Raw genomic sequence first — 24624 nt, 5'->3', positions numbered from 1 at the left:
TGACAGCGAGGTGGAATTGTTCCTCAATGTTGTGCTCGAGTTCAAAGTGAACAGATCCTTTGAAAACGTGGACTGGGAGACATGCATGAGTAAATATACCGACATTTTGGCTCTGTTCTTAGAACAGTACCCACCAGAGCCAAATACCGACTACCCTCATCGCAAGGAGATTACCAAGTCCATAATAACAACAAAGCTCAAGGCAATACATTGTAAATGTAGGGCAGCGTTTGACGCCGGTCGTAAAAGCGGCCATGGAAGGGTAATACTCATTTATTTAGAACTGTGCGAGCAGATCTGGGGTGGTTCCCCTGCAACTACCACCCCATATGTTATTTTTCTGTTAAACCCTTTTTGCACTATTGTGACATTTTCAGTGTTCCAGTTCCAATTTTGGATCTAATTTCTTTGGGTCATCACTTCCAGTTTCACTAATCTGTATCCTGACACTCCATTATAATTATTTTCTAGACCTGAAAATGCAACGTACAGTACCTCACCTGTTGAATGTTCATGTGCCGTTATGCACTTGTTATTTTGTGAGATAGCACTTTATTGAGAACACTTCTTACCTTAATACTTTTATAGTGTATGAAGTAGCATGGAACATGCTAGTTATTTATTTATTTTCTTTCTTTAAATGTTTGCACACATTAACTTGCGAGGTAAAGGCAGTCTTTGTTTTCACAGGCCCTGTCGGGTGGAGACCTAGTGTCTCCATTTTAGAAAATGGTGAAAATAGCCAACCTACTGCTATTTTCACTACAAGTGCAACACTGATTCTCAGGACTATACTTATACCTCAAATGTTTGTGAATTGAAGACACAGGATGTTTTATATGTCATTTTATTTTTGTTCCAATGTTTAAGCAGTAGTTCTGTATGCACTGCACATTTTCCCTGCATAAGGACAATAAAACAGTTCTTAACATTCAAACTGTGTACTGTCTGTAGATCACACCGTTCTGTGCAAAAGATTTCTTTTTGTAATCATTACGTATTGGCAAAATAAGTCGATTCAAATAGGAGATTCTGATCCAGGGCCTGGAGAACGTCTTCCTTGACTGTTCCACATCCTTCACGTCCTGTACTCCTGGAGGGTCTGGAAGGACAACAAGGAAACAACGTTTTAAGTTGGCTGATTCAGTATTTAGATATTTGACATTCATTTCATCAGATCCTTCCTATATAAACCCATTGTAACCCTGTTAGATTCATTGAAAACACATGTCCTGGTTTTGGTGAATGATATTGTCCTTCTAATGCGTGAAAGCCAGAGTAGACTTTAAAAAAAGACCCTAAAACATGTTTTGAAAGTGAAATTGCTCTCAGTTTTTCAGTATTGGAATTCCAAACTATGACATGACTAGTATGAGTGTCAACATGAATGGCTTCACCACTATCTGAAAAAAAGTTCAGTAAGCATTTTAGAGTGCAGTCCATTCCACACAGTAGAAGTCTTAAAGGAATTCATACGTAGAAAAGTTGGCAACATTATTATAAACAACATGGGATGTCTTTACACATTAGTCTGTAACTACATAGCGAAAAGGGACTAATTCATGTTATATGATCTGGAGAACTGATATAGTACTAGTTAACCTTTTAAAGCTACTAATTACCGCATATCAATACATTATGTAGCTGACGGTACGCGTACACACACACACACCGTCACAATACCATGCATGTCTCCAGATCATCCAGCCTTTCAGCCCGTTTAGGAACCTTCTCCTCTGGGACTTCCAGATCTAGTTAGCCCTGCTGCTGTGAAGGACCACCTCGGCGCACAAGGTGGTCTGCCTAGGAGGAGCAGGAAGGAGAGAAATCTAAACGGACAGATACTTTCCTGGTTTTAATGGGTTAAATGAGAGGGAGGGACAAACATTCTGCTGCTAAAAGGACAATACAAAGAGAAAATGAGTAAAATATCAAAACCTTCATAGACAGCAACCATTAAGTGCAAGTCTTACCAGAGTATGTTGTGAGCTGGAGAGAGCCTCTAAGATCTCATGAACGATACGGTCAGACAGGAAAGATGCTTAGTTGACTCAGCTTCACCTCACTGAGAGACAATAAAAGGAGGCCATCGGGGTAGAGACAGAGAAAGACAAAGACAACCACAGGCATTGACAGGAGTGAGGGAAGTTTTTTCTATTTGTAAGCAACAGACATTTGATTATTGAAGCAAAAACACAACACACAAACCTTAATTTGTTAATAATATCAACCCCTGACTGCTCCAGGAGTGTTTTGGTGACAAAGCTCCTGGGAACGACCATGGGTTAAGCTCTGGGCGAAGACTGCTCCTCTTCATCACATGGGGACACAGAGCCTCTGCTGCATCTACCATGCACTCCAATAGTCTGGAAACACACGTACAACAGGACACACAGGACAGTCAAACAAAACGTTTTCTACTATAGTGCCACAAAAATGTGGAATGCCCTACCAACAGCCACAAAACTTCAATATTTCCCATCCAAATTTAAAACTGACCTAACTGATCTTTAGTGTCCTTTCTTATTATAGCACCAAGGCTAACCCTGGAGGTCAGAAAGGTCACGTTAAGAGGAAAGATTTATCATGTCACACCATCATTAAATCATAAATTAATGTCTGTCCCATTGGATACTTTGTCGTGTGACAGAGTCGAGCAAAAGTAGCAAAAAAAGGTCGCTCTACAACCTCACAAGCTCACATCGCGTTGAGCTTGAAGATCGTCCTTTCTCGCACATTAGTCCCCTTTTAATGCAGGTTAGAGTAAGGACTCACGTTTCATGTTCATATTGGGGGTCTTTTAATGCAGGGTATAGACTCACGTTTCATGTTCATATTGGGGGTCTTTTAACGTAGGGTGTAGACTCACGTTTCATGTTCATATTGGGGGTCTTCTAATGCAGGGTATAGACTCACGTTTCATGTTCATATTGGGGGTCTTCTAATGCAGGGTATAGACTCACGTTTCATGTTCATATTGGGGGTCTTTTAACACAGGGTGTAGACTCACGTTTCATGTTCATATTGGGGGTCTTTTAATGCAGGGTATAGACTCACGTTTCATGTTCATATTAGGGTCTTTTAACGCAGGGTGTAGACTCACGTTTCATGTTCATATTGGGGGTCTTTTAATGCAGGGTATAGACTCACGTTTCATGTTCATATTGGGGGTCTTTTAATGCAGGGTATAGACTCACGTTTCATGTTCATATTGGGGGTCTTTTAATGCAGGGTATAGACTCACGTTTCATGTTCATATTGGGGGTCTTTTAATGCAGGGTATAGACTCACGTTTCATGTTCATATTGGGGGTCTTTTAACACAGGGTAAAGACTCACGTTTCATGTTCATATTGGGGGTCTTTTAACACAGGGTATAGACTCACGTTTCATGTTCATATTGGGGGTCTTTTAATGCAGGGTATAGACTCACGTTTCATGTTCATATTGGGGGTCTTGTACATGAAGTGCATGAAGAGCTGGGTGGTGTTGATGAGGATCTGGTCTCCACTGTAGCGAATGGAGCGGTACCACCATGTCCCCTAAGAGAGAGAGAGAGAGAGAGAGAGAGAGAGACCAGGGTTATCATTATAGTTGACTAAAACTAACTACATAGAATTAGAAGACTCACACGCTTGTAGATCTGCTATTTGCATAGCGCTCATACACCGAGTGCCACGCTACGAGCTTGTAGATCTATTTTTTTAACAGCCCAAAGTATAAAATAGTGGTTATCCCATTAAGACCTGGAACGCATCTGTGTCACTTTAGATTTATTTGGCTATTCAAAAATAGCAGATCTACAAGCTCATAGCGCTACGAGCTTGTAGATCTGCTATTTTTAAAAAATCGTGATTTTTTTTTTTATTTATATTGTTTTCAAAACTCTGTTCGGATTTAAAAAACATTTTAAGAATCGGACTCAGGCCTTAACACTCTCACCGCCAGGCCCGTAGCCTACGGGCCGATAAATCCAACGGTAAAGCGCCGATCCTGTAGCCTACGGGCTGTGGTGCTTTTTACTTTTTTTCGAAAAAAAAAACTTTTTTAAATTTTCTAGTACGGCACATTTCATTGTAACACCACCGGAAACAGAATTATTTGGGATCCGGTTTTGACGATCACGCCGGCTCCCATTCTAAAGCGCACACTGAAACTCAATTCTCTTCCTGTAGTTTTTTCTCCTCGCATATCACTGTTTAACGTAATCCGCTCTAACTACAATCATGGAGCTCCGTTTGACATGCGGTTTTCACTGGGAGATACAGTGAGATGTCGCCGATGTAAACAGACCGTGTACGGCTCAATCTTAAGGATTTTAACAAGATCTATGGCGACGTGAAAAAAACAAAAAACAACAATAAAACGTTGGCACTGGTGAGTACATTATGAGATTAACCTCTGGCGGTCGATGTGTTAATGGGTTATAGCTAAAAAAAATATATAAAAATGAAAAATCTAAAATGACACACAGTTCAACGTTTCCATCACAAAGATCTTCATCAGGAATGTCTGATGAAGTCCTACTGATGGAAGATCTACTGAAGCGACACAGAGAACGTTGTGACTCACCACGACCACAGGAAGAATGACCATGAAGGCTAGACCATACACCAGCAGCACCTGGAACACAATGCAGTCTCTTATGGTCAGTATGAAACAATACAGTCTCTTATGATCTCTACTAAACATAATCCAGTCTCTTATGATCTCTACTAAACATAATCCAGTCTCTTATGATCACTATTAACTCATTCACACGCTGGCAGAGGCGGATTAATTCATTAACATTCCTGGCAGTGAATGTGTTAAAGAATACAGTCACTTAATATCACGTTTAAAACACAATACAGTCTCTTATGATCAGTATGAAAAGCAAGGACTACTCGGCTACACTAACACCATAAAACCAGATTCCCCAGTGAGGTACTGGGACAATAAAAGTATCTTTTGAGTGTGTAACGTCACTCAATTACACACAATAATGCATTAGAATGAGTCTGAATACTAAATGACATTAACCACTTAAATAGATATTTCCCTTTCCAACATGTTTGGGGTCATTTTAATGTCTACTCTGGCTTCTGTGTTTCATCACAGACACTTCATTCAGTATTTAGATATTTGATATTCATTTATCAGACACGCCCCCTTCCTATACAAACCCATTGTAACTTCAAACTCCATTTTAACCACATGATAGATTCATTGAAAACACCCGTCCTTGGCTCTGGTGACTGATATTGTCCTTCTAATGCGTTTTCAATGACTTTTTACATTTATTTTTCATATTTTTGGTGGGAAATAAAAAAAATGAATAAATAAAAAAATAATCTGAAAAAAATACATGGCCCCCTCATGCCTGGTACAGTAAATAACAACAATAATAATGAAACTATACCAGCATAGAGTTCTTCTGGTCAACAATCCAAGCAGGCAGAGCGATGCCAAAACTGGTGGCTGCAGAGACACAGAGAGACACAAAGGTTGTATTTGCCATCAAGCAGGATGTTGTCAATGAAAAAAAGTTATAAGAAGTTATACAGTGTAAAGTTTTTCAACTAAACAAACATTGTTTTTGATATTATTTTTTGATTGATTATTTTTGATATCATCTTTAACTGGTATATTTTTCACAATAACTATTCTACATAAGTGTGCTTTTTTTTCATGACAACTTCTGTAAACCTTTTTTTTTTCGTTTTCCCCCACGAGTGTCTGCCACCCACCGTACCGTGTATGAAAATACAACAATAGTGAAAAAATGCAAGTGAGGTTGTGACCTTCTATCTGTTTGGCACTGCCCTTAGTGTGTGCAGTGAGATGACTTATTTGGGGCCATAGTATCTCCAATGACCTTTCAGATGACAAGGAGCTGTATGCCCAAGCGAACATGCTGTGTCGCAAATTTAGTATGTGCTCGGTACCTGTGAAGATCTCTCTCCTTAGATCCTTTTTTACACCACTCAGGGTTCCCACACATGTTTTCCAATTAATTTTCAAACATTTTCCGTATTTTCCTCCATTTCCAGGCCTATAGCAGTCATATGGTGCGATATGAGGCTCTTACTCCAGCGTGCTAAGCCCCAAAAACAGACTCGAGCGAAGGCGCCACGTGACAAAAAGAACAGATCTACAAGCTAACAACATCATGGTATCAACGTAGCTTTTAGATCTATTATTTTGTCATGTGACGCAGCTCGTTACATATTTCACGTAATGTTAAACATGTTTTAGGACCTGTTTTTTTATTAACCAAATCAATAGTCAAAACTATGTTAATGCAAACGTTTTCCAAAACATTTGATTGATTCCAAACCTTTTTCCAGGCCTAGAGAACAGCTTTTCTAATTAAAAAAACTATTTCCAAGAATGTCATGACCCTGACCACTGTATACTGCCCCCCTGTGGTGTCACTGCAGACAAGGCAGCATCAGACGACTCACAGTGGAGACTGCACGACTGTCGGGGTACCTACCTGCTCTGTGTTATATAACCTTATGTACAGGTCTATGTGTTTGTTAGTGTTGGGGTACCACCTGCTCTGTGTTATATAACCTTATGTACAGGTTTATGTGTTTGTTAGTGTTGGGGTACCACATGCTCTGTGTTATATAACCTTATGTACAGGTCTATGTGTTTGTTAGTGTTGGGGTACCTACCTGCTCTGTGTTATATAACCTTATGTACAGGTTTATGTGTTTGTTAGTGTTGGGGTACCTACCTGCTCTGTGTTATATAACCTTATGTACAGGTTTATGTGTTTGTTAGTGTTGGGGTACCACATGCTCTGTGTTATATAACCTTATGTACAGGTTTATGTGTTTGTTAGTGTTGGGGTACCACCTGCTCTGTGTTATATAACCTTATGTACAGGTTTATGTGTTTGTTAGTGTTGGGGTACCACATGCTCTGTGTTATATAACCTTATGTACAGGTCTATGTGTTTGTTAGTGTTGGGGTACCTACCTGCTCTGTGTTATATAACCTTATGTACATGTCTATGTGTTTGTTAGTGTTGGGGTACCTACCTGCTCTGTGTTATATAACCTTATGTACAGGTCTATGTGTTTGTTAGTGTTGGGGTACCTACCTGCTCTGTGTTATATAACCTTATGTACATGTCTATGTGTTTGTTAGTGTTGGGGTACCACCTGCTCTGTGTTATATAACCTTATGTACAGGTTTATGTGTTTGTTAGTGTTGGGTTACCACCTGCTCTGTGTTATATAACCTTATGTACAGGTTTATGTGTTTGTTAGTGTTGGGGTACCACATGCTCTGTGTTATATAACCTTATGTACAGGTTTATGTGTTTGTTAGTGTTGGGGTACCACATGCTCTGTGTTATATAACCTTATGTACAGGTCTATGTGTTTGTTAGTGTTGGGGTACCTACCTGCTCTGTGTTATATAACCTTATGTACAGGTCTATGTGTTTGTTAGTGTTGGGGTACCTACCTGCTCTGTGTTATATAACCTTATGTACAGGTCTATGTGTTTGTTAGTGTTGGGGTACCTACCTGCTCTGTGTTATATAACCTTATGTACAGGTCTATGTGTTTGTTAGTGTTGGGGTACCACCTGCTCTGTGTTATATAACCTTATGTACAGGTCTATGTGTTTGTTAGTGTTGGGGTACCTACCTGCTCTGTGTTATATAACCTTATGTACAGGTTTATGTGTTTGTTAGTGTTGGGGTACCACCTGCTCTGTGTTATATAACCTTATGTACAGGTTTATGTGTTTGTTAGTGTTGGGGTACCACATGCTCTGTGTTATATAACCTTATATACAGGTTTATGTGTTTGTTAGTGTTGGGGTACCACATGCTCTGTGTTATATAACCTTATATACAGGTTTATGTGTTTGTTAGTGTTGGGGTACCACATGCTCTGTGTTATATAACCTTATGTACAGGTCTATGTGTTTGTTAGTGTTGGGGTACCTACCTGCTCTGTGTTATATAACCTTATGTACAGGTCTATGTGTTTGTTAGTGTTGGGGTACCACCTGCTCTGTGTTATATAACCTTATGTACAGGTTTATGTGTTTGTTAGTGTTGGGGTACCACCTGCTCTGTGTTATATAACCTTATGTACAGGTTTATGTGTTTGTTAGTGTTGGGGTACCACATGCTCTGTGTTATATAACCTTATGTACAGGTCTATGTGTTTGTTAGTGTTGGGGTACCTACCTGCTCTGTGTTATATAACCTTATGTACAGGTCTATGTGTTTGTTAGTGTTGGGGTACCACCTGCTCTGTGTTATATAACCTTATGTACATGTCTATGTGTTTGTTAGTGTTGGGGTACCACCTGCTCTGTGTTATATAACCTTATGTACAGGTCTATGTGTTTGTTAGTGTTGGGGTACCACATGCTCTGTGTTATATAACCTTATATACAGGTCTATGTGTTTGTTAGTGTTGGGGTACCACCTGCTCTGTGTTATATAACCTTATGTACAGGTCTATGTGTTTGTTAGTGTTGGGGTACCACCTGCTCTGTGTTATATAACCTTATGTACAGGTTTATGTGTGTTATATAACCTTATGTACAGGTTTATGTGTTTGTTAGTGTTGGGGTACCACATGCTCTGTGTTATATAACCTTATATACAGGTCTATGTGTTTGTTAGTGTTGGGGTACCACCTGCTCTGTGTTATATAACCTTATGTACATGTCTATGTGTTTGTTAGTGTTGGGGTACCTACCTGCTCTGTGTTATATAACCTTATGTACAGGTCTATGTGTTTGTTAGTGTTGGGGTACCTACCTGCTCTGTGTTATATAACCTTATGTACATGTCTATGTGTTTGTTAGTGTTGGGGTACCTACCTGCTCTGTGTTATATAACCTTATGTACAGGTTTATGTGTTTGTTAGTGTTGGGGTACCTACCTGCTCTGTGTTATATAACCTTATGTACAGGTTTATGTGTTTGTTAGTGTTGGGGTACCTACCTGCTCTGTGTTATATAACCTTATGTACAGGTTTATGTGTTTGTTAGTGTTGGGGTACCTACCTGCTGTGTGTTATATAACCTTATGTACAGGTCTATGTGTTTGTTAGTGTTGGGGTACCTACCTGCTCTGTGTTATATAACCTTATGTACAGGTTTATGTGTTTGTTAGTGTTGGGGTACCTACCTGCTCTGTGTTATATAACCTTATGTACAGGTCTATGTGTTTGTTAGTGTTGGGGTACCTACCTGCTCTGTGTTATATAACCTTATGTACATGTTTATGTGTTTGTTAGTGTTGGGGTACCTACCTGCTCTGTGTTATATAACCTTATGTACAGGTCTATGTGTTTGTTAGTGTCGGGGTACCTACCTGCTCTGTGTTATATAACCTTATGTACAGGTCTATGTGTTTGTTAGTGTCGGGGTACCTACCTGCTCTGTGTTATATAACCTTATGTACAGGTCTGTGTTTGTTAGTGTTGGGGTACCTACCTGCTCTGTGTTATATAACCTTATGTACAGGTCTATGTGTTTGTTAGTGTTGGGGTACCACCTGCTCTGTGTTATATAACCTTATGTACAGGTCTATGTGTTTGTTAGTGTTGGGGTACCTACCTGCTCTGTGTTATATAACCTTATGTACAGGTCTATGTGTTTGTTAGTGTTGGGGTACCACCTGCTCTGTGTTATATAACCTTATGTACAGGTCTATGTGTTTGTTAGTGTTGGGGTACCACCTGCTCTGTGTTATATAACCTTATATACAGGTCTGTGTTTGTTAGTGTTGGGGTACCACATGCTCTGTGTTATATAACCTTATGTACAGGTTCTCCTCTAGACCAGTGGTTCTCAACCTTTTCAGGCTGTGACCCTCCCAAATAATCATATTTGAACTGGGGACCCCCCCCCCCCCCCCCATCCTGACAAGCACTTGTAATTGTAGGAGTTGAGGCATTACATTTAGTTTGACTCGGTTTCACAGATAAACATTGTGAAAATAGCAGATCTACAAGCTTTTTTTCCATTGAAAACCACCCGTTTTCAACGGACCAAAGCCCCAAAATGGCGGATCGCGGTTGCAGCGTTATTGTCCCTGTGGATTCACAGATCCCTCCGCCTTCCCACAGGAACTTTTTTTCGTGTATTTTTTACACACAATGTATCTTCCACGGCGTTTCAAAACGATCGTTGATTTAAGATAATGACGCTGGCATGGGGATAGAAAACTATGTTTAATATCTTGGCAGTCAATGTGTTAAAAAAGGTCTTATAAGTCCTTAAACGGTCACTTCACTTCATCTGGGGACCCCCCCCAAAAATCATGTGGGGACCCCCCTGGGTGTCCCGACCCACAGGTTGAGAACCACTGCTTTACACAGTGGAACCATTGGCGCACACGTTTGTACGTCACAAACTGAACAACGTGGGCTATTTACATTTCATGTTTTATTTTCCTTTCTGTTATTTGCGTTGGGTTTTTTAAATTGTGATATGGATCTTCCTGGGTCTGAAAATAAAGATTGATTTGAACTGTACTGACCTCCTGGCCCATCCGGGTTGCCGTACTGTTCCCAGTTCTGCCGGGACTGCTCATTGGTCAAACTGTGGACACAAAAAAAAACCACAAGAGAATGAGAGAGAAGCCGTGTGATTGGCCAGGCATCGGTTAGACCACGTTATTGTCGTTGTTGTGTCATGCTACAACCACAGGGGGGCGCAAGCACTCACGCTGCGTAGGCCTTGGCGATCCTCATGAAGGTGGCTTCATCACCACCTTTATCAGGGTGGAACTTCAGCGATAGAACTCGATACTGCTTCTTTATCTCTGATAGAGAGGCACCCTGAAACACATTAAATATTATTATTATTATTAATAAATACTGCTTCTTTATCTCTGATAGAGAGGCACCCTGAAACACATTAAATATTATTATTATTATTAATAAATACTGCTTCTTTATCTCTGATAGAGAGACACCCTGCAACACATTAAATATTATTATTATTATTATTATTAATAATCAGGGTGGAACGTCAGTGACAGCACCTGCTTCTTGGACAAATCAGATCAAACTATATTGTCAAAGTTACTAGATTAAAGAGCGGTTGAAGTTCTTCTTTGTGAGAGCTCTCATTTCATTACTAGGGATGCTCTTTTTGTTTGTATCTTTGTCCATGATGGTGAACCACTACAGCAATATTTTATTCATCATCATATGAGAGTGTGGTGGGGAAAAATAGAGCATGACATAATAGACCAACATTCACAGAAAATAGAGATTTGGTGTAAAGAGAAAAAAGTAGAGATGTACCAATATCATTCTTTCTTTCCCTGATACCGGTATGTAATTTAAACCAATCTAGGACAGTGGTTCTACAAAGAGGGGTCCAGGGACCATCTGGGTTCCTTGAGGGGTTTCCAAATGGACTCTTAAAAAAGTCTGTAACTCTGAGAGTGTATACATGTAACCAAATGGACCCTTACAGGTCTGTAACTCTGAGAGTGTACACATGGAACCAAATGGACCCTTACAGGTCTGTAACTCTGAGAGTGTACAAATGGAACCAAATGGACCCTTACAGGTCTGTAACTCTGAGAGTGTATAAATGGAACCAAATGGACCCTTACAGGTCTGTAACTCTGAGAGTGTACACATGGAACCAAATGGACCCTTACAGGTCTGTAACTCTGAGAGTGTACAAATGGAACCAAATGGACCCTTACAGGTCTGTAACTCTGAGAGTGTACAAATGGAACCAAATGGACCCTTACAGGTCTGTAACTCTGAGAGTGTACAAATGGAACCAAATGGACCCTTACAGGTCTGTAACTCTGAGTGTACACATGTAACCAAATGGACCCTTACAGGTCTGTAACTCTGAAAGTGTACACATGGAACCAAATGGACCCTTACAGGTCTGCAACTCTGAGAGGGTACAAATGGAACCAAAAGTACCCCTACGGATCCATTTGGTTCCATTTGTACACACAGAGTTATGGGGTACTTGAAATGAAAAGGTTTGAGAACCACTGAGCTAGGGAATTAAATAGAAAACATTGAATTAATAATTATTAACGTGCAGCTACAAGTTAACTCATTCAGTGCCACAGCCAAAATTCATTGTAAAAAAAAAGTGCTCAGGAGCCGAGATACAGCCTTTTTCAGTAAGAAGTTAAACAAGAAGTGAATGGAGCAGAACATTTTCAAATCATCATATCTTGGGTTCTGAACATTTTTTTCCATTCCTAAGCCAATAATTTGATGACCAACGGACCGGTAGGAGACACTAAGAGTCTCCTTTGTGTCTCCTACCGGAATCGTTGCCTACCGGCGGCGGTGCCTACCTACTGCCTTTCAAAAGTCATACTGCCCCGGTAAAAGTCATAACCTATATAATAATAATAATAATATATCAGTATTGTGATATTAACCTGTGGGCCGCATTAAGTGAAGGTGGGGGCCGCATATGGCCCCCCGGGCCGCCAGTTGCCCATGTATGCTCTATTGAAATATGAAAACCCCTGTTACTGAACAAACTCTATATAGCAATGATTATATAGAGAGTGTGAGAGTGTGTGTGTGTGTGTGAGTGAGTGTCAGTGTGAGTGTGTGTGTGTGTGTGTGTGTGTGTGTGTGTGTGCTCTCACCTGGTCCAGGTTTAGTACTTCATAAGGATTATATTCCTGGTATTCTCTGTCTAGTTTAGACACCTTGTAGGCTAGCAGCAAGAACACTACCCAGCCAAACAGCAACGCTGCTTTCCTACACACACACACACACACACACACACACACAATAAAACAAACATTAAAACTTGAGGCAGATTCTACAAATCCCTGCTAAAATCAGTAGTTCTCACACTTTAAAAAAAAATAGCAGATGTACAAGCTCGCAGTGCGGCACGAAGTGTCGTGCTGTGAGCTTGTACATCTGCTATTTTTATATCTGCTATATTTCACCCCTTTGTGGGTGAAATATAACCACAGACTGGTAGGTGGAGGAGTTCATAATAACTACCAGTGTACTACTGATCTGTGACATCATCATTATTATCATTATTATTATTATTATTATCATTATCATTATTATTATCATTATTATTATTATTATTATTATTATTATTATCATTATTATCATTATTATTATGGGATGGATGTCAGGTACATGCAGTTCAGGCTCTTATGTTTCCATGACGATGGCAGAAAGCCCACATTCTGTCTGCTCTGCAGCATCTGTTGCCACGGCAACCGCTCACTAGCCTGTGAGTGGAGAGGGGCGGGCTCTACTTCAGGTTCTCATCAAATAAAAGCTTTTTTTACATTTAAATTATAAAATATGTCAATAATTTCTTTGTATATTTCAGTTATTTGTCATATCTGCCCTGTGCACATGTTTGATTAGGAAGCCTAAAAGGCTTCATATGTTCCAATGTTCAACGGCCAAACACACCATTAAAATCTTTAATCGCATTTATTTGAGTGACAATTAATCGTCAACTTAGATTTGTGATCGCCCTGACGATACATGTGTCAGAGGGCCCTAACGATACATGTGTCAGAGGGCCCTAACGATACATGTGTCAGAGGGCCCTAACGATACATGTGTCAGAGGGCCCTAACGATACATGTGTCAGAGGGCCCTGACGATACATGTGTCAGAGGGCCCTGACGATACATGTGTCAGAGGGCCCTGACGATACATGTGTCAGAGGGTCCTAACGATACATGTGATCGCCCTAACGATACATGTGTCAGAGGGCCCTAACGATACATGTTCAGAGGGCCCTGACGATACATGTTCAGAGGGCCCTAACGATACATGTGTCAGAGGGCCCTAACGATACATGTGTCAGAGGGCCCTAACGATACATGTGTCAGAGGGTCCTAACGATACATGTGATCGCCCTAACGATACATGTGTCAGAGGGCCCTAACGATACATGTGTCAGAGGGCCCTGACGATACATGTGTCAGAGGGCCCTGACGATACATGTGTCAGAGGGCCCTGACGATACATGTGTCAGAGGGCCCTAACGATACATGTGTCAGAGGGTCCTAACGATACATGTGTCAGAGGGCCCTAACGATACATGTGTCAGAGGGTCCTAACGATACATGTGTCAGAGGGCCCTAACGATACATGTGTCAGAGGGCCCTAACGATACATGTGTCAGAGGGCCCTGACGATACATGTGTCAGAGGACCCTAACGATACATGTGTCAGAGGGCCCTGACGATACATGTGTCAGAGGGGACGACGGCAGAGCCTTCAGAGAGACAGAGAGACAGAGAGAGAAAGAGAGAGAGAGTGAGAGAAATGCCAAACATCATTCCAACAGCTGCTCTGCAACTGTCCGCACTCGCTCGTGTGCACGCAAAGCGCGCACACACACACACACACACACACACACACACAGGGATTGAACAACTGGTCTGGTTCATGTATAAACTATTTATGGTAGGAAGTAGGGGTGTGCCGATATAGCGTCCCGTGATATATCGCGATACGTTTTTGTGACGATATGTATTGTTTTGCCGTTTTTGACAAAAAGTCATAATTATATATATATATAATTTTTTTTTGTGGCAATAATAATAATGCAAAAACATAAGTTTGCATTTGCTTTTTTTCCCCCCACATCCCCCTCATAATAAAAAAGTGCCATATATCGTATCGTATCGATATCTTGAGCCCAATATCGTGTATGGTATCGTGAACACCCCTATTAGGAAGGAATATATGAACAAATGAAAGCTTAAATTTCACAAACAAACATAAGTTTGACTCTGATGTGTACCTGGACAAGATGTAACTAAAGTAAAGAACATCCTTCAACCTTTTGTAGATCTGCTCATTTAAGTGCGAGACATGATGTGACAACAGTTTTAACTCAGGCTTCAGGTCGACACACTCCGAGCTTGTGGCGTGCCTATGTTTTCACGTGTTGGAGTCATCATCAGTGTATGATGTTTGTGCAGACCATCTTGGTGGCATGCCTGAGCTCACAATTTGCATTTGCCACCCGATCCTATTATAAATCACCTCAGCAAATTGTGAGCTTGTAGATCGGCAACTTGTTTTGGTGTGAGACACCAGCGCGCTACTATGTATAAATGAGTTGTAACAGACACAGTGACACACGCTCACATCTAGAGTCCAGTCCAGTGTGATTCCAACATATCTCTCACCGACAGAGAATACAAGCTTTCACATGATAAGTGGAAGAGTTCTGCCCGCAAGCGACTGAAGCGGTGAAGTGATGCAGGTAGGGATGGGACCATTATGATGGAGGTGATAATGTCAATGTTGGCAGTCCAGCCAGAGAGAGCAAACGACCGCAGTGTTTCCCTATATGCATTAAGCAGTCTCGGGCCGACACCCCTTAAATCTGGCCGCCAAAGTATGATTTTTGTTTTTAAATCATGGATATATCTGTGATTGGCAGGTAATGTGTTAAGTAAGAAGTGTGAGTACTTCCTCCACCACTGTCTTTTTTGTTATGTATGACAGTTTGTCTATACTACTTGGTCTAATAAAAGTATATTTTCCTAAATCTGGAGACAATTCATATGTAAACTATACAGATATTTTCCTGCTCATCACAGTGCACATGAACTATATAAGTCTTCGTGTTTGAGCACAAATATGCTTTTTGAGAACCCCAAAAAAATTGCATCCACGCATCTTCCCCCACACCTTCAGATTCTGGCTAGGGGAAACACTGGACCCTCTGGAATACTGATGATGACCTATTAGAATAATATAATAATAATAATAATAACCCTATGTGAAACTCACACTACTGAAAACACTTATTAATCAAGGTCTATGGACTCTGTAGTTCCTATTAGACCAACACTGGAAGCCTTTAGTTTGGAACAAAATGATCCCCCCTCTTCACCACCCCACGGCTATCGACGGGCTCTAGCCAGTAGGGACGCGACCGAGTGAGTTCAGTCGGCCATCGACGTTCCACTAGAACTCCCGACCCGACGGCACGGCACTATCCACAACAGGTTGTCGGCAAAAGACCATTTTCAACGCCTTCCGCCCCCCGACGCGGCGGAGCTGCCTTTAGACCACAGAAGTTCCTATTATTAGACCACAGATGGACACAGTTGAACTCACTTTAGTGTAGGAACGATGCTCTGTTGTGACTTCATCAGCCGGAGCCGATACCACAAACACCTTCCATGGACCCTCCTTAAACTCTTCAGACGCACTTGTTCTGGAAGAAGAGAGATAACCACACATAAACACACATTGTCTGCACATACACACCGTCTACACAAACACCTTCCATGGACCCTCCTTATTCAGAGTTGCACTTGTTCTGGAAGAGGAGAGATAACCACACATAAACACATATCGTACATGCACACACATCAACACACACTACACAAAATTGCAGATCTACAAGCTCATAGCGCGGCACTTGAACATGTGTTGAAAGCTTTCAATATACATATGTTTTTTAAAGCGAACATCCGCAACTCAATTCTTTTTGCTTCTGGGGGATTCTACAAATGTTTTCTAAATCCTAACAGTTTCTTGAAAAAAAAACATATGTTGCTATAATAATATCAGTGGTTCTCAAACGTTTTTCATGTCAAGGACCCCCAAATTGATATGTATTTGGCCGCGGACCCCCATCTCATAATATGTTGTTCCAGGGACCCCCCAGAAGCAAAGATTTGAGTTACAAACGTTTGCTTTAAAAATAAAACTATATATTAAAAGTTTTGCACACATTTTCACGATTTTCCCAAAAAATAGCAGATATACAAGCTCATAGCACGGCACTCGGTGCCGCGCTATGAGCTTGTATATCTGCTATTTTTTAATAGCCAAAGAAATGTAAAAATGACACAGATGCGTTCCTGGTCTTACAGGGTTAATAGATGTTTACAGAGCAGGCCAGCCAGAGGCCATTGACGCTGGGTCAATGTCAAACAACAGGTCTACTAAACCCGTAGCGTTGGTTCCTCCATTTGCTTAGCTATCTGTTTTACTACGTGGCCCTGTGAGCGTGTGTGTGTGTGTGTGTGTGTGCGTGTGCGTGTGCGCGCCCACAGCTAATCTCGCAAAACGCCGGCCGTACCAATCGGCACCAAACCTTGTAATAGTCAGGGGATATTTCAAAGATCTGGGAATAAATTCCTTACCAAGAAATGTCTTCACCAACGTGTTTGTAAAAGTGTCTAGTAACACATCTCACAAAGACTGAAATGTAGGGGGAATTTTTGACAGGTGCTGAAAGTTGGGGTACCCACCATAACCTTATGCAGGGGAAAAAATCTAATTTTAATTGTGTTTTAAGTAGCATGTGAGGGGTCAAACTAGGGTGTTTTTATGATTCTGAATCCATTGCAAGCATTTGTTTGGCACCAAAACCACTCCTTGGGCTAAAAACGGCCATAGCCAACCTTTTCCAGGTATTTTTTTGTGTAAAAAGCCCATTGAGATTGGGCCTTTATTCTGATAATATTCCCTGACTTTAGGCACTCTGCCGGTGGGCCACACGGAAGTACTGTACCTCCAACTAGTTCTTTCCACGTTAAGTAAAAGTATCAATACTGCAATGTAGAAATACTCTGTTTCAAGTAAAAGTCACCGTAATGTTTTATAATAATAATGGAAGTAGCAGATCTACAAGCTGACAAACGTTGGTGCTGATCAGTCCAGTGGTTTGACAGAATAGCCACGGACACACAAACACACACACACACACACACACACACACACACAGTCACAGACAGACAGGCAGACCCTCTTCTAGACCAGTGGTTCTCAAAAGTGGGGTTCTGGGGACCCTAAGGTGTGGGTTCCCTATATACGGCACAGTTTGCTCTTTGGATATAGCCGCATCGCGAGGCTTTTGTGAGCTTTTAGATCTTCATTTTCATATAATAATAATAATAATAATAATATTGACAAACTTGGAATATGCTTGATACAAAAAACAAACACATCTTGTATAGGGGTCCCTGGCACAAAATATTTACTCATGAGGGTCCGCAGGGGGGGGGGGACATGAAAAGGCTGGAGAGCCACTGATTTGGACGCCCCCCCACTGAAGACATCACCTGGTGGTACACAGTAACATCCTCAGTGTTCATATTGTATCCATTATGTACAGACACCACCAGAGCTCAATTAAATCCTTTAGTACCGGGAACACATCTGTGTCATTCTTTTGTCTTTCTTTGGGCTATTCAAAAATAGCAGATATACAAGCTCTATGAGCTATTTGCTCGTAGATCAAATAGCTCATCTAAAATAGCAGATCTACAAGCTCAGTGCCGCGCTATGAGCTTGTATATCTGCTATTTTTGAAAAGCCTAAAGATATGTAATAATGACAGAGATGCTTTCCCGGATTGAATGGGTTAACGTCATCATCATGTCAATCAACACACAGCTAGAAGTGTGTCTCATCATAAACCCATGAGCGATGATGGAGTCTATGGAACCAAATGGACCCTTATATTAGGAGGCCTATATTATGGACCCTAGAAAGACCCGTATAAGTCTAAGAGTGTACAAAATGGAACCATATGGACGCTCGGACCGTTGTCAACTCAGATCGTACAAATGTCATGGAACCAAGCGGACCCTCTCAGGGACCTAAGCAGAACCTTGACCCTTGTTGTTAACTCCTAATGTACACATAGAACCAAATGGACCCTAGACCCTTGTTGTAACTCTGAGAGGGGGTACAAATGGAACCAAATGGACCCGTACTCCCGTCCCGTAGTCATTCAGAGTCTGTCTGCCCCGGTTAGCTAGACAACACAGCAGTCAAAATGACAGCCGCTTGAAAATGTTTGTTTACATGATTTAAATAAAAAGGCAACATAATCAAAACTGTCTCTTTAACACATTGGGTGCCAGAGGTTTATTAAAATATTATACGTTGAGTGCCAGCATTTCTTCCATCCACTTGCGTTATACATTTCGTGCTGTGAGAAGCCCCGACGCGGAAATGCATGTAAACAAAGCGTGCGTGCGAGACGGCGGAGGGTCCCGACTAACGCCTGGAACAATAATATTTCCAACGCGACCCTCCATTGCAGCTTGATCGCCGATCGAAAACGGCTCGTTTCCACCACATTAAAAAGAAATGGAGATATTAAGCTTTTAGTCAAGGAGATAACATTGAAAACGCCGACCGGAAGGATTTTTGACATGGAGCCACATCCAGCCTCTTCTTCTCAGAAACTGCTTGGGTGATGTCAAAGTTTCGTTTTAGCGCCCCACGTGGCCCACATGTATAAAAATAGAATTGGGTCAAAAACGGTCCGGACCGTTTTCGGCACTTCTCGTTTGGACCCTCAAAAACGGTCCGGACCGTTTTTGGCATTCAATGTGTTAACAGTGCAGTAAGAAGAGGGTTTAATTAAATATATATATATATATATATATATATATATATATATAACCAGGGGAGGACCCCCTATACAAGATGTTCTGTTGTTGAAGTAAAACATGAAATAATAAAATCACAATGTTTTTGAAACTATAGCCTCGTGAGCTTGTAGATCTGCTATTTTCAAATAGCCGTGAAATAGCTGTGAACTTTAAAAATAAACTATGTCTAAACCTAACCTTATTCCTAACCTTAACCTCAGTAAAACTATGTCTAAACCTAACCTTATTCCTAACCTTAACCTCAGTAAAACTATGTCTAAACCTAACCTTATTCCTAAACGTAACCTCAGTAAAACTATGCCTAAACATAACCTTATTCCTAAACGTAACCTCAGTAAAACTATGTCTAAACCTAACCTTATTCCTAAACGTAACCTCAGTAAAACTATGCCTAAACCTAACCTTATTCCTAAACGTAACCTCAGTAAAACTATGTCTAAACCTAACCTTATTCCTAAACGTAACCTCAGTAAAACTATGCCTAAACCTAACCTTATTCCTAAACGTAACCTCAGTAAAACTATGTCTAAACCTAACCTTATTCCTAAACGTAACCTCAGTAAAACTATGTCTAAACCTAACCTTATTCCTAACCTTAACCTCAGTAAAACTATGTCTAAACCTAACCTTATTCCTAAACGTAACCTCAGTAAAACTATGCCTAAACCTAACCTTATTCCTAAACGTAACCTCAGTAAAACTATGCCTAAACCTAACCTTATTCCTAAACGTAACCTCAGTAAAACTATGTCTAAACCTAACCTTATTCCTAACCTTAACCTCAGTAAAACTATGTCTAAACCTAACCTTATTCCTAAACGTAACCTCAGTAAAACTATGCCTAAACCTAACCTTATTCCTAAACGTAACCTCAGTAAAACTATGTCTAAACCTAACCTTATTCCTAAACGTAACCTCAGTTAAACTATGTCTAAACCTAACCTTATTCCTAAACGTAACCTCAGTTAAACTATGTCTAAACCTAACCTTATTCCTAAACGTAACCTCAGTAAAACTATGCCAAAAACTAACATTATTCGGTCCTAAACTTAACCTCAGTAAAACCATGCTTAACCCGGCCTAACCTTATTCCAAACCTCAGTAAAATGAATACAGGAATACAAGAACCGCTGGGGCGAGCGGCCTGTGAAATAAATGGGGGCGAGTGTGTTTTGGGATGAGCAGGAATAGATAGGCCTATAAATGTAGTCAAAGTACTACTAATAATAACGAGTAATCAGGTATGCTAAAACACAGGGATTATAGTAATAAAAATACAAGAGAAAACACTCTTGCTTGTCCCTCTGTACTCATTACTGTCTGGGATGCGAACGGCGTTTTCCCAGCGACTTGCAGGCGAGGGGCCGGGTGGGGAGGCGAAATATATAGCTTAAGGGTTTGTAATGTAAGGAATGTGTAATTTGTATGGAAATGTAAATATGGCAACTCATTTAGATGTAGGCCTACGTACAGTAGGTTTATGGTTTCCCGTTTCACTCATGATATAATTTCTCTTTCATAACAGATACATGTGCCAGATAATCCCCTACAACAAAACCAAGAGAGTAAAAAAAAAGGTTTCAGTCATTCAGTCCGACTTCACTGTAGCCACTGTAGTCTTTTCATAAATGATATTTGTAGTTTAAGTACAAACGTGAAAGTTTGTGTAATATTTAAAGACATTTAAAGTTTCAAATACAAAAGCAGTAGTAGTAGTTGTGAATTAGCAAACTGGACATTTAGACTGAATGTTCCCTTTATCCTCATCTTGCGCTAATGCACGCAACTGTTTCACCGTCAACAACACAGCCGTCTGTGCCTTGACTTCTGTGCGCTGACCACCGCCCCCCCCCCCCCCCCCCCCCCCCCCCGCCTGCAAGTCGCTGGGAAAACGCTGTTCGCGTCTGGGATCAGCGTGTTGTGGTCACATACCTTATCTGTATATCAACAGTATATGTAACATTATTGATTACTATAACTGTAGTCAAAGTACAGTAACACTGTATTAACAGCTGTATTACAATTTAGGCATTTAGCAGACGATCTTAATCCAGAGGGATTTACAGTAAGCAAGGAAAACATTAAAGGGTCTACATACAGTAAAGTGAACATAATCATACGCAGTAGTGTGCTTAAATATGAACGTTAACAAGCAAGAGTGGGTTCTCAAAGTGGGGGTCCATGCAGGGACCCTCATGGTTCCTGGAGGGGAGGGGGGGCTCCAAATGGACCCTTAATTATTATAGTTCAGTTAACCCTAGTAACAGGGAACCAAATGGACCCCTACCGGGTCTGTGTGGCTCCATGTGTCACCCTCTCGGGAGCTAATAATCTAAAGCAGGGGTCTTTCAACGTTTGTTCAGGCCAAGGACCCCCTAGCTGAGAGAGAGATGAAGAAGGGACCCCTTCTAGTCTATAGTAGATACAATTGTGTTTCAGATTAAACTCTTTTTTTTACTTGGTCTGCTCTTTTTACCCTCTACACCTATACACCTCTTTGCCAAAAATAGCAGATCTACAAGCTCACAGTATATATGCGAGCTTGTGAGCTTGTAGATCTGCTATTTTTGGCCAAAGTTCTCCTCAGAAAAGAGATGCTAGGGTTCAAGTGATTAATGTAAAAAAATTAAATAACATAATAAAATTATATCACACAAATATTTGTGGTAACTCTGAGGACCCCCCCCCCCCTCCGCAGGGGTCCCAGACCCCCTGTTGAAGACCCCTGGGGTCTAAAGAACCATTTTAAAAATAATTATTACTAGTAACACAGCAAAAACTGTAGCTATAACTGTAACTACACACACAGCTGTATCAGTTAGCATGCTAGGCTAGTTAGTATCTTCTTTGAGGAGGGTTGGGGGGGGGGGGGTTCCCAAATGAACCCCCACTTATTACACAACAACACAGGGTTGTTTTAAAGACCCTTAGGGGTCCATTTGGTTCCATTCACGCGCTTTCACAGTAACAACCACTCGCATTTTACTGGCTATAAGGATAAGGATAATTCCTTTTAACAGGTCGTTCATGAAAGTCCTTGCGGTCTTGTTTCCAATGAGAACCTGTGAGCAATTAGGGGTTAAGAGTCTTGCTCAGGGACAAATTTAATTTCGTCGACACATATGCTGGGCTGGCCTGGAATCGAACCTGGGGCAACCAGGGCCTCTGGCTCCCTAGGTGGGCTCACTAACCACTCAGCTATGGTCGCCTCTTATTAACATTGCTTCTCAAAGTGGGGGTCCAGCCAGGGATCCCAAAGAGGGGAGGGGGGGGGGGGGGGGGGGGGGGGGGGTCACCACTTGATCCATAGTTTATACTTTGGGCTATTCAAAAATAGCAGATCTACAAGCTCACGAGTCACCACTTTGTCCATATGTTATACTTAAAAAATAGCAGATCTACAAGCTCAGGGGTCACCCACTTAATCCATATTTTATACTTTAAAAAATAGCAGATCTACAAGCTCAGGGGTCACCCACTTAATCCATATTTTATACTTTAAAAGATTGCAGATCTACAAGCTCACAAGTCACCACTTTGTCCATATGTTATACTTTAAAAAATAGCAGATCTACAAGCTCAGGGGTCACCCACTTAATCCATATTTTATACTTAAAAAAATTGCAGATCTACAAGCTCAGGGGTCACCACTTTGTCCACATTTGATACTTTAAGCTATTCAAAGAAATAGCAGATCTACAAGCTCATAGAGTGCCACGCTATGAGCTTGTAGATCTGCTATTTTTTTCTTAAAATCATGAAAATGTGCAAATCTTTTTATATTTATATACACACATATATATATATATATATATATATATATATATATATATATATATATATATATATATATATATATAAGACAACCTTTTTAACTCAAATCTTTGCTTCTGGGGGTCCCTGCTCCTGGAACAACATATTTTGAGATGGGGGTCCGCAGGTCAAATACATATCATGTTGGGGGTCCTTGACATGAAGACAGTTTGAGAACCACTGTGTGGGTTTATAAAGCTGTAGCATCAGTTAGCATGCTAACATCAGCTAGCTTCCTTCAGGAGGAGGGAGTGAGGGTTCCAAATGAACCCTCACTTATCATTAACACAACACACAGGGCTGTTATAAAGACCCTTAAAAAGGTCCCATAAGGTTCCATTCACACCGCTCTCTACACTTACAAGTTGTGACAACAAACCAGCTCGCATTTTACTGTCTGTTAAGCTATAGCATCAGTTAGCTAGCATGCTATCTAGCTAGCCTCAGCTAGCTTCCTTCAGGAGGAGGAGGGAGGGTTCCAAATGAACCCTCACTCATTCATAACACAACACAGGGTGCTTCTAAACAGTGGTGGAAAGTAACTAAGTACATTTACTTAAGTACTGTACTTAAGTACAATGTTGAGGTATTTGTACTTTACTTGAGTATTTCCAATTTCCAATACTTTTACTTCTACTCCACTACATCTCAGAGGCAAAAATCTTACTTTTTTTCTACAATTATCTGAAAACTTTAGTTACTAGTTACTTTTCAGACATAAATTATGATATTATAAAACATACATTAACCACTTTAGACCTATTTCTATTCCTAGGCTATTTTCAATATTTTTGTACTTTTACTTTTTGTACATTTTGAATTCTGGACTTTTACTTGTAACTGAGTATTTTTATATTGCAGTATTGGTACTTTTACTTAAGTAAAACATTTGAGTACTTTTTCCACCACTGGTTCTAAAGACCCTTAAAAAGGTTCCATATGGTTCCATTTCAAGTTGTGTGACAACCCACTCTCTTTAAAAAAAAAACGGTAAATAAAGCTAGCTAGCTATCAGCTAGCATGCTAGGCTAACGCGTTAGCCTAGCATGGGGAGCTCCAGAGGAGAGACAGAGACAGCGGGGAGGCTAACGGCCTCCAGGCCGGCTCACCAGCGTTCTGGTCCCGCGGCCACAGGTAATAAGTAGCGGGGATGACGATGAGGCCCACGAACGACGTGAGGAAGTAGAAGAACGTGTTGCCGCTGTCATCATACTGGAACTGTTGGCCTGCCATGGTTCTGGTTCTGGTGGTAGGTGTAGGTGTTGTTGTTGTTGTTGTTGTGGTGGTGGTGGGGGGGGGGACGTCCACCTCCTAGCACCCAGCAGCAGCTCCTAGCATCCAGCTAACTAAGAACACTACTGTATACTAGTACTGTTATACTGTACACTCTGTTGAATGCTAGGGGTGTACGTG

General features: G+C 40.9%; 1 protein-coding gene across 2 annotated transcripts; it reads right to left on the bottom strand.

Moving 5' to 3' along the window:
* Nucleotides 1-869: 869 nt before the first annotated feature.
* Nucleotides 870-24624, bottom strand: LOC308103320 (translocation protein SEC63 homolog). Of its 2 annotated transcripts, none has more exons than XM_080453242.1 (12): nt 24321-24624; nt 16097-16196; nt 12616-12730; nt 10695-10807; nt 10507-10568; nt 5401-5459; nt 4572-4622; nt 3433-3541; nt 2209-2366; nt 1974-2065; nt 1673-1803; nt 870-1102 (listed from the first exon to the last, which is right to left on the bottom strand). In XM_080453242.1, the coding sequence occupies exons 1-9, from the start codon at nt 24442-24444 to the stop codon at nt 2347-2349; spliced, it is 753 nt and encodes a 250-aa protein (XP_080309368.1). In that variant the 5' UTR covers nt 24445-24624; the 3' UTR covers nt 870-1102; nt 1673-1803; nt 1974-2065; nt 2209-2346. The 2 variants fall into 2 exon arrangements, with proteins under 2 accessions (XP_080309368.1, XP_080309367.1); XM_080453241.1 differs by having other exon boundaries at nt 871-1102; nt 1684-1803.

Source organism: Gymnoscopelus braueri, assembly GCF_963280865.1.
Source record: "Gymnoscopelus braueri genome assembly, chromosome: 16".
Classification (NCBI taxonomy): Eukaryota; Metazoa; Chordata; class Actinopteri; order Myctophiformes; family Myctophidae; genus Gymnoscopelus; species Gymnoscopelus braueri.
The sequence above is the reverse complement of the archived record's forward strand: the minus strand, read 5'-3'. Positions and strand labels throughout refer to the sequence as shown.